Source organism: Trachurus trachurus (assembly GCF_905171665.1).
Source record: "Trachurus trachurus genome assembly, chromosome: 20".
In the NCBI taxonomy this organism is placed as follows: Eukaryota; Metazoa; Chordata; class Actinopteri; order Carangiformes; family Carangidae; genus Trachurus; species Trachurus trachurus.
Window position 1 is genome coordinate 22,557,882 of NC_139911.1, and position 18,214 is coordinate 22,576,095.

At 41.2% G+C, this 18,214-nt stretch overlaps 1 protein-coding gene across 1 annotated transcript in view; it reads left to right on the forward strand.

Annotated features, from left to right (window-relative positions):
• The window catches only part of LOC311003385 (tomoregulin-1-like), a gene marked incomplete at both ends in the record, with an annotated part of 28,774 nt that extends 14,870 nt beyond the window's left edge, over nucleotides 1-13,904 (forward strand). The window contains 9 exons of the mRNA XM_083995125.1: nucleotides 985-1,094; nucleotides 2,116-2,245; nucleotides 2,438-2,464; nucleotides 3,196-3,292; nucleotides 5,012-5,160; nucleotides 9,348-9,395; nucleotides 9,486-9,606; nucleotides 10,493-10,654; nucleotides 13,820-13,904. Of these exons, the coding sequence (XP_083851251.1) occupies nucleotides 985-1,094; nucleotides 2,116-2,245; nucleotides 2,438-2,464; nucleotides 3,196-3,292; nucleotides 5,012-5,160; nucleotides 9,348-9,395; nucleotides 9,486-9,606; nucleotides 10,493-10,654; nucleotides 13,820-13,904 (929 nt within the window). The remainder of the gene's footprint in view (nucleotides 1-984; nucleotides 1,095-2,115; nucleotides 2,246-2,437; nucleotides 2,465-3,195; nucleotides 3,293-5,011; nucleotides 5,161-9,347; nucleotides 9,396-9,485; nucleotides 9,607-10,492; nucleotides 10,655-13,819) is intronic.
• Nucleotides 13,905-18,214: the final 4,310 nt, after the last annotated feature.

Below are 18,214 nucleotides of genomic sequence, written 5' to 3' on the forward strand. Positions count from 1 at the left end.
CTCCTGTCTGCAGGGCAGCATCATGTTCACACTGTTACTGTGAAATGGAACAGACTGCAGGAAGACTTGAGGGGAGCAGAGAATGTGGACAAACTGAAGACCAACACCTTTTCAGCCTGGCTTAACTGAATTCTATTATTTTTATATTTCCATAAGACCATTTATTGTTTTAATTGCAGTATCTCTCTATCCCCTTGATCTGTCTATACATTATACACAATGATTTATTTGACTTTACCTATTTTGTAACACTTTATAATAAGTACACACTACTTAGCATTAGTTAAACATTAATAAATACTGAATTCTTCATTTATAACATATGAATACTCATTAGTATGTAGTTTATAATACCGTTAGTGCTTATCAATGATGAGTAAAACATTTTTAACTGTGTTTGTACTTATTATAAAGCGTTACCACCTATTTTATTTTATTTTTATTCTATTTTAGTTCATTTATTTTTATTTTATCCCATTACACTAATCTATTTTATCTTATTTTATTTACTCTCTAGTGTTTTTCTCCGTTGCAAACCATTGAGTGTAAGATAGCCTTTCTTGTGTTTTAAATTCTTGTATGAATGTGTGTGTATGTGAATGTATAAGTGTATCTATATTTGTGTCCTCTATGTTCATTGTTTTTAAAGCACTTTGAGCTGCTGTGGGCATGAAAAGTGCTATGCAAATAAAACTTGATTGATTGATTGATTGATTGATTGATTGATTGATTGATTGATTGATTGATTGATTGATTGATTGATTGATTGATTGATTGATTGATTGATAACTGTCACTGGATCACTGTGATAGTGAAGGGGACCTAAAAACAGGAGGATTCTCAGTGAGGGAGCGTCTCTTTAACATGGTTTTTTTTTTTTATGAACTCTACCTCTGAGGTGGATGTTAGATGGATATTGTTTTGATATTGTGTTGTTGTTCCTCAGCTGAGGCTCATGTGGCTCCGTCTGTTTCTCCACCTCAGATCTGTCAGAGAAGAAGAGCGACCTGCGTGTGTGCGACGCCGGGACGTGTCGCTTCGGAGGAACCTGCCGCGAGAACGGAGCCGACATCAAGTGTGTCTGCCAGTTCCACGTGAGTCTCACACACACACACACACACACACACACACACACACACACACACACACACACACACACACACACACACACACACACACAACTTCCCATACTCATGCTGCGTTCAAGACAACTCGGAAGTCGGAAAAAAACAAGCTCCGAGTTGTAAAAAATGAATTGAACGGCGCCGAACTCGGAAATTCCAGGTCGGAAACTCGGGTATCATATCAGAGCTCCGACTTTCCGACTTTACGTCACGACCACATCAAAACATGGCAGCCCTCGTCTTAAACGGTTAGAATTTAGACATTTGAAGTTGTTTGTTGAGGTTTTAATGCATATTTTTGTGTATTATTGCAGTAGCCTATATGAAATACGTTTATATTAGTTGTAGCCTACGGTGTGAAATTGTGTTCCTCGTATATGACGGAAATAACGTTTAACTGTTATCAAGACTGTAACATTAAATGTGCACTCATCTGTGGCGTCTCCTCTCCTCCAAAATAAATATAATTTACTGCTGCATTAATTTTCCGTCTTGAGCCACAATACGCCAAACTTCCTTCAGGTATCCATGTTTTTTTTCTTCCGAGTTCCTGCAGCGTGAACGCAATGACGTCGGAAGTCGACCTCCGAGTTGTTATGAACGCAGCATCAGGTTTTGATGCACATGTTGTTACCATGGATACAAAGTGATTGGCATTGATAGCGAGCACTGGTAAGGTCGCTCCTGTAACGGTTTATCTTCCGTATTCAAACGTCTGTCACAATGTCGTGCTTTGGGGGCGGAGTCAGGCCTTTGATTGACAGTTTAGCACCTGCATAAACAAACCAAACAGCCTCATCCACTCCACTAGAGGAGATGAGGTTTCTATTCATCTCCTCTATTGATTTACCTTCACTGACACGTCCAAGGCCAGAATTAATGTTTGATGTGTTGATTATCAATATATAAAGAGGGCAGCTTGAGCTTCACAAGGTTGAAGGGTTGTTGTTGTTGCCAAGGTAAACCAAGCTTGTGTGTGTGTGTGTTGCAGTGCAATAAAAAGTACGTCCCTGTGTGCGGGTCCAACGGAGACACGTACCAGAACGAGTGTTTCCTGAGGAGAGCCGCCTGCAAGAAGCAGAGAGGCATCAGCATCGTGTCAGAGGGACCTTGTTACCACGGTAACGCTCTTTTTTTTACTGACATAAACAACAATGTGGAGTTGGTTGATTACTTTGTAATCAAAAAGACACGATCATGTTCTCTGGTGCAGAAAGGTTTTTTGTCTACTAATAAACACATATCTCTGTCTCTGTCTCTGTCTCTGTCTCTGTCTCTGTCTCTGTCTCTGTCTCTGTCTTTGTCTTTGTCAGATGGTGGTTCAGGATCTGGAGATGGAGGTAAAGAAACGTATTTGTTGGTTTTCTTAATGGAATATTCAAAACATGACCGATGCTAATGATAATGGTAGCAGGGGCGGGTCTTCCATGGTGGCACAGGGGGGCACCCGCCCCCCCTGCAATCTGATAGGCCACCCTGTGGTCATTGACTTGTGATGTCAATCACTGTGTAAAGCTCTTCACCACTGCTATGTTCAATGGACAGAGCTATAAGGCTAAGGCTCTTAATCAACTCTGTACAGCAAACATCCCAGTGTTCTGTCTAGTAAATAAAGAAAATGGTGTAAGATTGTTATTGTTCTCAATTTGACCATTTGAGTCATTCTTGTTCTGGTTATTCTGAGATGTACAGAGTTGAGCTCTAACTACTGGGTAAAACTATAAGATACTGATGTTCACTTTGAGAATTTATTGTGTTGCTTCTTATTTACAAGATAGAGTTGATTATTGATTGACTATAATTTTAATATTTACAAGTGGAAAAATGAAAGGTCATAGGCATCTTCCTTACAATGTGAAATATAATAAATAATAATATAATATAAATAATATATGTGGCTAATGATACTGTAAACAGTGTGTAACTGTACAATATCAATATTCAAGACAGCGATCAGTGGCAGCTTTCATTGTTGTTACCCGCTGTGCCCCCCACCAGAAAATACTCTGGACCCGCCCCTGAATGGTAGAAAAGAAAAGACGTGTTGTCATGACGTTTTGTGTCTCTGCAGATGACGAGGGCTCCGGTCGCGGTGGTGGTAAAAAGGCATCGAAATGTGGAAACTGCAAATTTGGAGCCGAGTGTGATGAAGACTCTGAGGATACACTGTTAGTACACACACACACACACACACGCATGCAAGCACCACCGTGTTCAGATTTATCCACATTTCAGCTTTTCTCCGTTGGTTTGGCTCGTTTCTTATTACATTCTCAAAACAATAAGATCAGTTGGCAAAACAGTCCTACAGTTCAACACAACGCCATCGATCACTTTGATCACCCAAAACAGTTCACTCATGTGTCAAAACTACATTTCCTTCCTTCTCTTATAAATTGCCAGTGCCTCCAAAATGCATCGTCCCTTTGGCATCGTGTGAACACTGCAAGTCCAAAATGTTTAGATGTTTAGTCACTATGGCAGAGGAGCATTGAAATATCCCTCATAGACGGACTTGTACAAGGTTCCACCGCTGTCAATAATACAAAACAAGAGACAAACAGACAACATACATGAGCTAAACAAAAGACAAAAAGATCAATAGCAGCAGGAATCAAGGTAGGACTTGAAGAAAATAACAGCAAAAAATGATGTGACAAAAGCAGAACAATGACAGAGAAAATATATTTAAGAGAAGGATAATTAGGTTCCTGTGGAAAGTAAAAATCCCTTCAGATTGGAATTTGAATGCAATGGGAGGAGATGGACCTCAGACAGTGATCAGTTTAATTCAGTCCAGGATTTTAGGGTAAGAGTAGCCGCCAAGGTTTGACATGACACATTGCACTCTGCCAGGGAAAAGTAGCCGTTTTTATTCACACATGAAGTAACTTCCATTTATCAGAGTAAACGAAAATACAGCATGATATACTGTAATAAAAGACATAAACAAAAACAAGGAAAATTATAAATAGCCTACAGTGCTGTAAATAAATATATGGTATTCATGGTATTATGTTCTTGACTAATTTTGACAATTGAATAGACCATTGTGCATGTGATGACTTATAGAATGAAATGATGCCATGCTAACTGTAGGCTACCTGTACTTTTACCTACCGAGACATTTGCAATTTGATGAAATGAATGAGAAATACAATTGTCCATGTTGTTTTGAGAATGTAATTTCTGTTTCAAGAAATGAGCCAGACCAATGGAGTAAAACTGTAATATGATTAGTGTTTCATAAATAACCTGTTTAATGGGCTCAGTCCAGTAAGGTAGGCTGGAAACCATGGAAACGTAAAACTCCACATAACCAGTGGAAACACTTTGTTTAACCCTCCTGTTGTCCTTCTGGGTCAAATTGACCCAATCTCTTCACTTCCTCAATCCTTCCTTCCTTTTCCCTTCCTTCTTTCCACAATCCTTTTTGCCTCCCTCCCTTCCTTCCCTTCATCCTTACTTGTTCCTTCTTTTTTGACCCAATCTGTTCCCTCCCTCCCTCCATCTATCTTTCCTTCCTTTTTCCCTTCCTTCTTTCCTCCCATCGTTCCCTTCGTCCTTCCTTCCTTCTTTCTTTCCCTTCATCCTTCCTTCCTTCCTTCCTTCCTTCCTTCCTTCCTTCCTTCCTTCTATCCCTTTATCTATCCTTCCTTCCTTCCTTCCTTCCTTGACCCAGGAGGACAGCAGGAGGGTTAAATGTTAAGATTTAAATGTTGAGAGTCAAACGTGTCACAGCCAAGTTATAGCTCTTATCTAAGCAGCAAAATACAGCCTTCAAAATAAAAGCCTCTCCACAGAATATTCCCCAGGAGTTCATGATGAGTACAGTAAATCATACAACTGCTACACAACTAACTTTGTATTTGTGTTTGTGTGTTCAGCTGCATGTGTAACATTGTGTGCAACGGCCACAACGACAACCCGGTGTGCGGCGGCGACGGCGTCACCTACGACACGCCGTGCCACGTCCGGGAGGCGTCCTGCCTCAAACAGCTCAAGATCGACATCAAACATGTGGGACGCTGCCAAGGTAACCAGACAACAGGAAGCTGCTGATCGATGAACACAAAACTCTCACTGTGCCGGAGTAGTGACCTCAATAGCTCTGTCAGCGTCTAGCAGCAACGTGAGGAGCAGCAAACGTCACATAGAGAACAGGCCCCGAGGACAGAGAGGAGGAGGAGGAGGAGAGAGAAAGGATGATGACAAGTAGAAGAGAAAGGGAGACAAAAGAAAAGGACTGTCACAGGAATAAAAAGAAAAAAAAACAAGAGAAGACCAGACATGGGAAGGGGATGGCATGAAGGAAGAGAGTAAAAGAGCAGATGAAAAAAACTGTGTGAGAGGGTGGATGACAGGAAGAGAAGGAGGAGATAACCAGAAAGAAAAGGAAAACAAAGTGAAAGCAAATGGGGAAAGGAAAGAAGAGAGAAATGTAGATGAAGACCAGAAGAATAGAGGAAAGGAAACTGAAGGAGAGAAGGGAGAGGGAGGGGTAAAGAGGAAAAATGACATGCCACTTTTTTGTCTAAAAGAGAATATGGAGGTGAAGATAGATGATGCAAAAAAGAGAGAATACATCAAAGAGAGAGAGAGAGAAGGGGGATGATCGAAAATGAAACAGTAAAACATGGAAGGGATGGGAAAAGAAAGGATGGAGGAGAGGAGGAGAAAGAAGGAGAACAGAAAAAATGTAGAATAAAGGGGAAAAAGGAGACTGTCTTTCAGCTCATCTATATTGAATGATGACCTGACCCCAATCTGAAAACACACACACACACACACACAGAGGATTAACATGGCCGACTGAGCAACCAGCTGGTCACATGTGAACATGACAACCTGCTCCTGTGTGACATCAGAGTCCCACTGTCTCCATGACACCAGGACAGATCCCTCAGGCTCTTTACACTTCCCATTTGTTGCCTATATCTGATCTTCTGACTGTGTGTTTACATGTTCTATCAGAAGTGACCCAGTTCAGATATCTGCTGAACACCTGCCCTGCCTGCGTGAAACAAATAAGATAGTTTGTTTGTTTGTTTAAAAGACGGGAGATTATAATTCCATAATAATTCTAAGGAAGGTGAGTCTGGTGTTCAGAGTTTATACCCAACCCGTCACTGTTTACAAATCAAATCAAATCAAATGAACTTTATTTGTCCCGCAAGGGGAATTTGTCTTGGGCAAGTAGTGCAGGAAGAAACAACTGCCTTGTACATACAATACATACACACACACACACCAGAATATACAACAGTAGCCTAACAATGGCAAGCATACAACAAGAAAAGAAAGTGCAATGAGTGCAATAAATAGGTTAAAATACAGAGTTCCAGTAGATTATAATACAAAATTCAGATAAAAACATACTAAAAACTAAAAAGCAAGGGATGTGGATTTAAGGCTTATATTGGTGACGTGCACCGTGACGCAGTAAGAGCAATAAGAGCAGTAGGACAGCAGTGACACAGCCAGCAGAGCAAAGGTAGAGGTCACACACAGGGCCAGCAGGTGGACAGGCAAACCGGACGGTGATTGACAGTGATTGATGAGATTGATTGATATGATTGACTGATTGATTGATGATGGTACAAAGTGAACATCTAGTCTGTCCTTACAAAATAAAGTTAGTGACTTGGCTGTGTGGGACGGAGCTGTGAGATGAGCAGCTGACAGTGACAGTAACAGTTGTACCTCTGTTCGATCCTCTGCAGCTCACGTAGTGAAGACGGGACAAAGCCTCTTATATGTGGACATTGTTTGTTTTTCCTCTCTTGATTTCTAATCGTCTCGTTTCAGTTTTTGCCGGTAGTGAAACGTGAAATCTGGTGTTCCTCTCTTTCACACTCCCTCCCTCGCCCTGGATCCGCATAGAAATGAATGTTATATGGAAACAAGAACTAGTGAGGAAAAAAAACAGATGCTTGGACACCAAGAAAATGAAACACTGAAATAACTCCTGTGTCCGTGACCACAGCTGGCCACAGCTGGCCATGCTAGTCCATTGATGACGTACGACACGCATTGCCAGGAAAGATCCGACCTGTCTGTTTAGACTACAGACGTATTGGCAGATATCCAAATTATATCTGATTTATTTCCACATATAACGGGGGCCTGAATCTGATCTGACAATTTACGATTCCATGCGTATTTGTCCCGTTTACACCTTCATGTTACATATCCGATCTGAGCCAAAAAATGGGAATTGGGCCACTTGAACCATGTAAAGACTCTACATGATTCAAAAACCACTGCATGGTTCAAGTGGCTCCATAAAGTCAGAAAGTTATCAGCCAACTCTATATTTAACCAAAGGACTTTCCTCAACGGTAATTAGATTATACATTTAAAAGGATACTTCAACATTTTAACAAATTCGCCCATGGCCATAATCCCTATAGTCTTAGGAGTAGGTTTGTTACCTTTAATCGTAGGTGCAAGCTGTTTTGAGATCGGCGGGGCAGAGACGTGAGCTGCTCAGCTACGCTACGGAGGCATGTGGTATTTCCGCTTTTCCCTCATCAAACTCATCAAATACACAATCAACAACTCCAAAACGTTGTGAAGTTGTGACCTGCACATTCACCACGCTATGAGATGATAATAATGTAACATTATGAGACAGAGTTGTTTTTGAGGCAAATGCGTAACCGTAACTAGCGTTTTGGAGTTGTTGGATTGTGTATTTAATTTGATGAGGGATCCGTGGAAATACCGTGCAGCTTTCATCTCTCCTCCACTGATCTAGAAACAGTTTACACCGACAATTACAGGTAATGAACCTACTCCTAAAACTATAGGGATTATGGCAATAGGTGAATTTGCCAAAATGTTAAAACATCCCTTTAACATAGAGAGGTCTTTATAGAAAATGCATAATGTTCATTCTCTTGAACATACAAGCACATACTGTACCAGTATATCTATACATTATAACAGGAGGAGAAACCTGCACCACTCACGTTGTCCTGGAGTAGGACAGGATTGTGTGTGTGTGTGTGTGTGTGTTGTTTACAGCAGCACTCAGCACTCTGAGTACTGTGGTACTGTCATGTTGTCAGTGCACCTTGCTCCTCACAGCCACTCACACCAATTGATGTGTGAACATCCTGAGCCTGTGTGTCCTCCTGCCTCCACTGCTCATTCACCCACAACATTTACTGGAACAAGGGTGAAGAATTCCTTCCATCCTGATTAAGCTTCTGTGTGTGTGTGTGTGTGTGTGTGTGTGTGTTGTTTGAGTGTCTCCACCTCCTCTTTTGTGTGTTCTCAGTCAGCAGTGCAGAGCACCAGTGTGCATCATGGACCAGGCAGACAGGAGTCTGTCAGGTCCTTTTGTTCCTTGGTTGTTTCCATAATCACTCACTATGGTTCTCAAAGTGGAGTCCGGAGACCCCCAGTGGTCCTTTTTTTTTTTTTTTTTTTTAAGTTATTATTATATTTTACCACTTTTTCTTTTCTTTATTTCAGTTTTTTTGAGAAATTTTACCACTTATTTTCTAGAAATGTTTAAACATTTTTGAAAAAATTGTACCAGTTTTTTCCCAGAAATGTCTCTACAATATGAACAAAAATTCACAACACTGGCCCTAATTTGAACGTACATTGACTAAAAAAGTAACATTCTTCAGTCTCAGAACACATATTTGTGTATTTCTGGTGTTTGCTTCAAAATGTTGTCCAATGGGGGTCCTTGGTCTAATTTGTATCAATTTAGGGGTCCTTGATGAAAAAAAAGTTTGAGAACCACTGCTCTATTTAGTCCTTTACATAGAGAGTTCACCATTGTAATGTATTCACTCACAGTATCCAAACTACGGTGTTGTTTCTTCTTCAGGGACAATTGTCTCCTTGTTTTCCTTTTCCCCACTGAGCATCAGCTGTGGTGTGGGAGAGACTTCAAATGGTCCAACATGGGGCAACATGCTCCCTGTTGTGTGTTTGTCCTCAACAGTCCCTTTAATACTCTTCAAACACAGCTGTTGATTTAGTACCTGTTCTTTAAAAACAGCTTGTAGCCGAAGTGAAAAATGATCAATTACAAGAGGTAATTTTAATTAAAAACCTTATTTGAAACAGTGCAAATGCTGCCACCGCTTTCTAACCCTCCACCACAAAGATAAGAGATGAGAATAATTAGAAAGAATAAAAAATAGTTTAGCAATGAAAGTAGATTTGGTGTCTTATCTTTTTCTTTCTCGTGTGTTTCAGACAAAAACAGGAAGGACGACGGTGTCAAGAGCAAACCAGATGTCTATGGTAAGAACCCCCCCCCCCCACACACACACACCTGTACTCCTACAGCGCGTCTCTTTACCTGTCAGTCATAACCCAGGGTTTGTTTTCCAGCTGTGTCCAAGCCTGGTGAGGACGACGGCTTCATGGACAATCCCACCCCCTGTCCTGACGACTACGTCCACTTCTGTGAACACGGCCAGTGCGAGATGAGACACAACCTGCCCACCTGCAGGTAACACCTGTCTTTGTGTGTGTGTGTGTGTGTCTGTTTGTGTGCGGACTGTCTGGTCCAGGTTCTGCTGTTTGTGAGTCTATTAGTGGGGCAGATAAGCTCATATATGGAAGGTATCGTGCATTTTATGACTAAAGCATGAAACTCTCAGCATTTCATCTCTTGGTGGCTGACCTTTGGTGACCTTTAGGGGTCTTTGACCTCAGCATTGCATTTTTCCACATTATTCTCCATTGGAAACATATGAGAATCTGGGAAGTAAATCATTACCAAGACATTTCTCCATCATTGTGTTTAGGTAGGTGTGTAATATCATATAATAAAATGTTGAAATTCAACTCCCATGGGAAACCCCCTAAAAAAACTACTCAAAGTTGTGTAACCAGATTTTTCGAAAAATCCTAAATGTTAAATTTCGAAACTAACCCTTAAGTATCTTGTGAGGGGTCAAACTAGGGGTTTTTCATGATTCTGAGTTGAACGCCAACATTAGTTTTACACCCAAAACACTCCTTGGTGGAAAAAACAGCCACACCCATTTTTCCTGTTCATCGGAACCCCCACCACCAATAGAATGTATTACAGAGAAGCCATTCCTTAGCATGGCAGAGGTTGTGTCATATATTACTGCTAAATACTCAATATAATATGACTTATATTCTACCCTTTTTTCTTGTAGGACATTGTACAGACCCTCCAGGATTTTGTGATGTCGCTAAATTTATGAAAACGTTATTATAAATGTACTTTATTATGCGGATCGGTAGCAAGCGAGCGAGAGAGAAAAGACAAAAAGCTGGTTTTAGGACAAACGGTTATTTTGGATTAAACAGGATTAGGTTTGGATAATCCTGGTTTACTGTGTGTGTGTGTGTGTGTGTTTCAGGTGTGAGGCAGCGTACGGCGGCTCTCAGTGTGACCAGCTGCTGGACTTTAACATCCTGTACGTGGTTCCCAGTGGTCAGAAGCTTCACTACGTCCTCATCGCCGCCATCATCGGAGCTGTTCAGATCGCCGTCATCGTAGCCGTGGTGATGTGCTTCACCAGGTACTCCCACTCACTCCACCACTACTACTACTACTGCACTTACTCAATTACTACAAACACAGTGTATAATGTGGTATCAATGTGCAGCTGCAATGACTTTATAAGTGTTTTCAAAACTCAAAGTCTGAACAAAACACAAATTGAGACAAAAGTTGCATCTACAAGTCTAAATGTGGTAACTGACCTGCTGCTGCAGTAAACATACTGATGGAACTCAGTAAAGCAACTACAAAGAACTTTTAACTGGATATGTAAGGCCTTGTCCACACGAGCCCGGGTATTTTTGAAACCGGAGTTTTGCTCCGTGTCCACACGAGTGGTGTAATAAAAACACTCCGTACACACGCAACCGTGGAATCCGCTACCAAGTGACGCAATGCACGTGTGGAAGGCTGTTTTAACCAATCAAAATACAGTGGAAACCGCTTATGGATCAAAAGGCTTGGAACGGAATCATTTCTATACAAATGCTGTTTAAATAATTCGTTATCAAGAAATCAGCTTATAGTGTTCATTTTTGGTCATTTTATGGATGAAAACATGTGCAAAAACAATTTAAAAACTACGTGTAGCCTATTTATTTTATTTTCAGCAGTGTTCCTTTGGCGTGAAGTGCTGCAGCAGCCTGCACATGTTGCTGCGCTGTGTCTTGACTCTTGTGCTGTGTGCGTCACCTGGCTGGCTGAGACAAGGCTGTCGGTGCGGCGCAACTCATTATCACTGGCTGTTGTCAAAACATGGATGAATGAAACATATCCACTTTATATCGACCGCGGATGTCACGAATAAATGTTCGGCTTTTGGCTCGTTCCGTTCATCTCCGCATAGGCTCCCCCCCTCCCCTCCCGTCGTACCCGGTCTGACAGTGACATAGGCTATTGCCTGTTCATTCATGAAAATCATCCCGAAAAACTCTCAATCTAACAAGGTGGGGAATAAGAAACTGCGGCGCTACTGTAGTAGTTCTGTAATTTAAAAACACACCGGCAGCGGCCCAGCTGATCTGTAGCGTCACATGTTACTGTAAATGATGCTGTGTGGAAAACCAGCTGTGTTCTGTGATTGAGGGTGAGTTTGGAGCTGACAAGAGGATCGCCCTGACGACCGTTTCCTTATATTTTTCTCATTGAAAAACTATACAAATAGCATTTAGATGATGTAAAAAAAAAAGAATAAAAAAAAAAAGTGAAATAATAAAAATCCACTTTTTCACCTCCATTTTTGCGAGCTCATGTCAACTTCTGCAAACAACCTCTGCGGGCTGGCAGTGTTTACATCAGCATGTGTGCAGCTATGACGTAAACGAGAAAAACAATCACGGTTGCAGTGTCCACACGCACCCGGTGAAACCAACCCCGGCCCAAAACCCCACCCTGGACTCCGGTTTCAAAAAACCACGGTTTCAGGGTTCCAAAAGCACGGTTGCGTGTGGACAGGACATACAACCGGGAACATATGTTCACGGTTTCAAAAATACCTGGGCTCGTGTGGACAAGGCCTAAAAGTCTCTCATTTCTACTGATGTCTCTGTTGGACCCATCGGTGGGACGAGAAGCTATTTCCTTAACAGTGTAACCTTAGGGAGGCAGCGGTCAGTCGGTCCACCAGACGAAACCATTTACGGCAGTGAGACCGCAGGAGACAGCACACCTGACCAGGCTATGAATTAACATTGAAATGTTGCTACATAATTAGACAGTAAAAACCGAGCTCATTTTCGTCGTTATATTTCCGTCATGGATGATACTGGGACAGGATCAATAGACTGTAAAAAGAATGGGCGTAGCACCCGTGATGTCACCCATTGGTTTGGGGGAGTCTGTTTTGTGCCGCTACTACGGGCATTTGGACTGCGCCATCTTGGATTTTAGTGGGAGTCTAGTTTCCATATTTGGAGGAGATGCGGCGGTTTGCCGGCCGAGAACCCGCCCACTGAATTCGAAGCAACCAATTAACAGCCAGTAACTGTCTGCGAACCTGTTACTCAACGTAACCACGCCCCCATTTATGTACGAATTTGAAGCCTAAACAACACTAAAACGGTTGTGGTACAAAAAAATCCCCCCCCACCACAGTGTTCACGGAGGTGGAAACTATTGGTAGAGACCAAAAAAATTAAATGTACCAGGCTGTAAATGTGTTTTTTTAAGCTGTAAAGTCGGCTATTTTAACATGGGGGTCAATGGAGAGTTGCTCACTTCTGGTACCAGCCCGTAGTGGCCGCTGGAGAACTGCAACATTTTGAATGAGGAAGTGGTCTTCACTTGTAGAACCCACAACTCCCCCCTTGGACAGGATTCAGGAAGAGAAACACTACCGCTTTTTGTCCACAGGGGCCGCCAAAATCAACATAAAATGAAAGTTCTTTGTAGCTGCTTAAAAAAAACGATGATTGAACACATTGAAATGCAGCAGAGGACAGAGGAAACAATATGGAAGTGGACATTTAGTCAATTCTTCACCTGTGGATGGACAGATGGACATGATTGTCAATGCGGACATATTTGACTTAATATATAATGAACTTTTTCTGACTCACTATGACATTTTTCTCGTAACTTTAACCTTCTCATGCTCTCATACTGACACATTCATGACCAGACTTTGTATAGTTATTCTAATAACTTACATATTAATAACTTAATAACTAGTACATTTTTATCATATATAACGCTTTTTCCAACTTGCCACGCTGACATTATTTTAACACCGTGGTATTTTTTAAGGTACTTTTTAAGGTTTTTTACACTGTGACATTTTCAGCTACACTATGACTTTTAATGAACCATATAGTGGAATTTTTTCATGACTCTATAAAATGACTTTTTGAACTTAAGACATTATATAGTAGTATTTTTTGACTCACTATACTATGCAGACGGTTCTTCATGTGTTCATCATGGAAATTAAGTCACACAATAACTACCGAGCCATCTCCGTGACAACTAAGCAAGTTGATGAAGACCATGAAAAAATTCCTTCGGGAGAATTTTGACACAAAAAATCTCCACTCGAAGTCCTGCTACAGTTATTTTCTCAAATGTCAAGAGGGAATTTCACACATGTTTTTGTATCGGTAATAAATCATGTTGGAGCTTGTGTTTCCATATGTAATGATGTCGTCAGTCACTGTTGTTGCCTTGTGCGTCCTGTTGTGTCCTGCAGGAGGTGCAACAAGACGAAGCGTGGGCGGAGACAGAAGCAGCACCTCGGCCACTTCCCGTCAGGAACGTCCTCCCGGATGATGTAGCTGCTCAAGTTTCTGTGAAATACAACAAGTCCAATTTTTCGTACCACACAGACAGACTGCATTTTTGATATCTTGACTTTTTGGTGCCTCTTTTTTCCCCCCTTTTTTTAAAAAAAGAATTATTTTATCTTTCTTAAGGGGCCTTATTTTGAAGATTTTCTGCCGTCTTTGTTTTTTTTCTGTCTGCACATTTTTGTCTCTTCATCGTCTCCAGATGACTTTGTGTTTTCCAGCAGTCAGAGCGGAGACATACAGGTTGGTTTATGTTTGTCATGATGCTGCTGTCCTCTCAGACTCTGAACCACTGTGGATCGTCCAACAGGAAACATTATTTATCTGATTGTATCTTCACTCTGGACCGTCCTCATACTAATTGCAAAAATGTTGTCTCTTTGTTTTCACCCTGTGGGGCGCAGACCAGTGCTGTTTCTGTGCTTTTATGTTGATATTTAACACCGCAGAACACCTAATGCTGACATTTAAATACCACTAAATTCACTTCTTTTTGAAATGGCCAGAAACCATATTTGTGGCCAAATGTTTTTTGTTTTTTTTCTTCATTTTATTAACAATTAAATTAAGAAAATGTACATCAGGATCTGATAAACTGAATTCAGACATATAGATGTTTCCCATAGTGGATGCGTTGGAAGTCGTTTCTCAAGCACTCATATAACTTGAAGTCATAGGGGTGTGAGCCATATAGTGAGAAACAGTATGTGGATGCTGTTGGTGGTATTTAAATGTCAGTAAGTAGTGTTTTGCCTCTGTGTTTAGGATCCACCTTAAAGTGACGCCATAAAACTACAAATCTGGATTCTTTTTCTGTACTTTTTGATGCAACAGTTAAAGGTTGATGCTCACTGTGCATCAAAACAGTCTTTGCAAATTAAAAATGCAGTGAGGCGTTTGCTAGCCAGCACTGAAAATGTAACACCAGGGCTGCGGTTAAAGTCCATTTTCTTTGGAAAGCTTTCAGAACTACGGCAGAAATGAACTGGAAGTATCTGAGTGGCAGCTACAATAAGAACCCAGTTAACATTAGCATTAGCCTATAGGAAACATTAAAGAATAGACAAGACATTGTTGCAGCAACATTTACTGAGCCATGTCAGTAACGTATAATAATATAACCCAGTGTGAATGGGCTGTGAAAGTGTAGATGGTTTGTAAAGGAGTTTTTGACCGCAGCCCTGGTTTCGTTTCAAACTAATATTCCCCATGACGCACTGCTGCTCATGGTTAGCCAGATTTTCTTTTTATATCGTTTGTCACCACTATGTAATAACGCCTTAATACTCTAGGGGCCGCTCTGTATCGGGACTACAGGATCATCAGGGACCACTAAAGCCCTCTGGGGTATTTCTCCTGCAGTAGACTTGTGTCTGTGTTTGTGTTATTTTCTCTTTTGCTGCCTCTCACAGGGTCAAAAATAACTACATGTAACTCAGATTAACTTTATTTTAATTTTTTTGTATTTGTTATGATGAGACGCACCTGAAAACCAAAATGCTGTTTTTTCTACTGCTTGAAAATAATAAGGTACAAGCTGACATGTACAGGTTGTTGTTATAATTATTTTATTGCTTAATTTTCAGCTAACGCCATTCCGGAAATGGATTCCAATGTTTTTTTTGTGTTTGGACAAACTGATAATAATTTAAATGACTGTTTGTTTTTGTGTTTTTTTGGTTTAGTTTCTTCTTTTTTTATATAATTTGTAACAATGGTACGAAGTGTCCGTGTTGGTTGTTTTATTGTGGTAGAAGGAATAGATGAATAAGCTGGGCTGAGCTTCCCTGGGGCATCGCAGCACCGAGCCATATCTGTCATCTGCTGGATGACAAACACAAACATTTGTGGAGCCGTGGTCTCGGTCTTGTGATGCTTGTGGGAACCCGGTCTGATTTTACTGTAGTTGTTGCATACTGCATGAAACAGTGAAGTTGTTGTTTAGACTGTGCTGTAGATGAATTAGAATTAAATTATGATGTTCAAACCCACTGTGTCATTTTAATTTGTCCACATACTGACAGAAGGTTTGATGAGATGTTTTTTTTTTTATTTATGGAGTTTTAAAAGGACTGGTTCAGGTCTCAAAACGCACTGAATTTCCATCAAAAGTATTTAAAATAATGTATTGGAGAAGTTAAAATGTCAAAAAAAATCCAACATCACGCACATCCCAAAAAAACAGTAACTGCTGGGTGCTGGACAGAGAAGTAAGTACAAAAATCCAACATCCAACAGAGTCTGCACAAATACATTCAAAGGCAGCACATGGCCTTCAGGACAACAGAACATTACATGAGGTGATTTACCATTAAATATATGTCGAGGGGCAGTTTCTGGTGTGCAGATTGTTGTACTTCTTCTCTGTCCAGCACCCAGCAGTTACTGTTTTTTTTGGGATGTGTGTGATGTTTTTACATTCGTAGAAGTTCAAATGTGACCTGGAGATGGCGCCAGAGGAAAGGTCTGTGGTTTGCCACTTATTACAGTTCATGTTGAGTGTCTGAATGACTGAATAAAAAGTCAGGTTAATATTTCAGTCTGGACCAAAGTCATACATCCAGAGAGGAACAGTACAGTACATGGAGCTGATGCCTGGTTTGAAAAACAGACTGATGAACCACATAGCCTTTAAAGGGATAGTTCACCCAAAATTGAAATTTCACTCATTATCTACTCACCCTCATGTCGACTAAGGGCTGGGAGAAGTTTCAGAGTCCTCCGTGGCTTCTCTGAGTTACAGGGGGTCTCGACGTAGCAGTGCATGTCCATATAACAGTTGCAAATGGATACCAACTGCCTTCGTAACAAAAAGACACACCAAAAAACATCCACATACCTCCATGCTGCTCGTATGTAATGTCCGTCTTGTATTGAAGCCCCGAAATGCGAAATTGTCCCGAAAAAAATTAAATAAGTCTATATTTCAAGCTTGTTTTGTAGCGGAAGCTTCTCGAAGCTCCTCTTCCCGGTTCGTCAAATTTGACGAACTGGGAAGAGGAGCTTCCACTACAAAACAAGCTTGAATAGAATAGAATAGAATAGACTTATTTCATTTTTTCGGGACAATTTCGCATTTCGGGGCTTCAATACAAGACGGACATTACATACGAGCAGCATGGAGGTATTTGGATGCTTTTTGGTGTGTCTTTTTGTTACGAAGAAAGTTGGTATCCATTTGCAACCGTTATATGGACATGCACTGCTATGCCGAGACCCCCTGTAACTCAGAGAAGCCACGGATAACTCTGAAACTTCTCCCAGCCCTTAGTCGACATGAGGGTGAGTAGATAATGAGTGAAATTTCAATTTTGGGTGAACTATCCCTTTAACATTCAACTAACTACTGTAATTTTAATGCAGCCTTGGATTTGCTTATTATCGATGACTTAACAGATCAGTAAAGCTGAAAATTAAAACACTTAAACTGTCCTCACCTGGTGCCAAAGAACTGCACACATCACACTCAGAGGTAATGCAGGTATAGCCCACCTGGTGGCAGGCCTACTGCTGGGGTGTGGGAGGATGCAGTTCCTCCAATGTCCACTAGATGCTGCTGGATGGAAACTGAAATACAAGACAGAGAGTCATGTCAGTTAAGTGAACTGGGGACGAATTAGCAAAACTCAAGACTCCACCCACCTTCGATGAAGGAAGGCTGACAGCCAAGCACTCCTTGTCGCTGCTGAGGCATTCATGTCTTCTCCAGGGAGGCGGAGTTAAATATAGCAGTGATGGCAGGATAAATATAGGCAGCAGCTGGTGGAGGCTTTTAGATGGCGGGGAGTCCCCTTCTCTCTTCGTCAAATTCCATACCTCCTTTCTCACCTCACCTCATTCTCTTCACATCCTAACACACTCCTCCTTCCACATCCTCCTTCTTCTCTGTTTGATCACCAGTCGGCTGTTGGCTGAACGTTAAAGGGAATTTTGGCTTTGACTCAGACTGAATTCTGACAGGATGCTGCTTGTGTGTGCGAAAGCTGAGGAACCTAAGTGTCAGCTAATGGTCATCAAGAATATTTGATCTGAATAAACAAATGACTAACAATGAACAAACACACAGGTAAAGCCACCAAAAACCTTTGGGTTTCCCAAAGATCAGTTGGTTACTTGTATGCTGTAAACTATACAATGCAGGTAAAATAACTTTGCATGCGTTTAGAGGGTGGATACCCAACTTGAGTCCAATGGGACCAGACGGATCAGGCTGGCTTGGGCAAAAATTTACAGATGATGTCTTGGTTCCGTCTTGTTGGTCTTTGGATGATCATTCACAAGGTACCCAAGTTCTAACC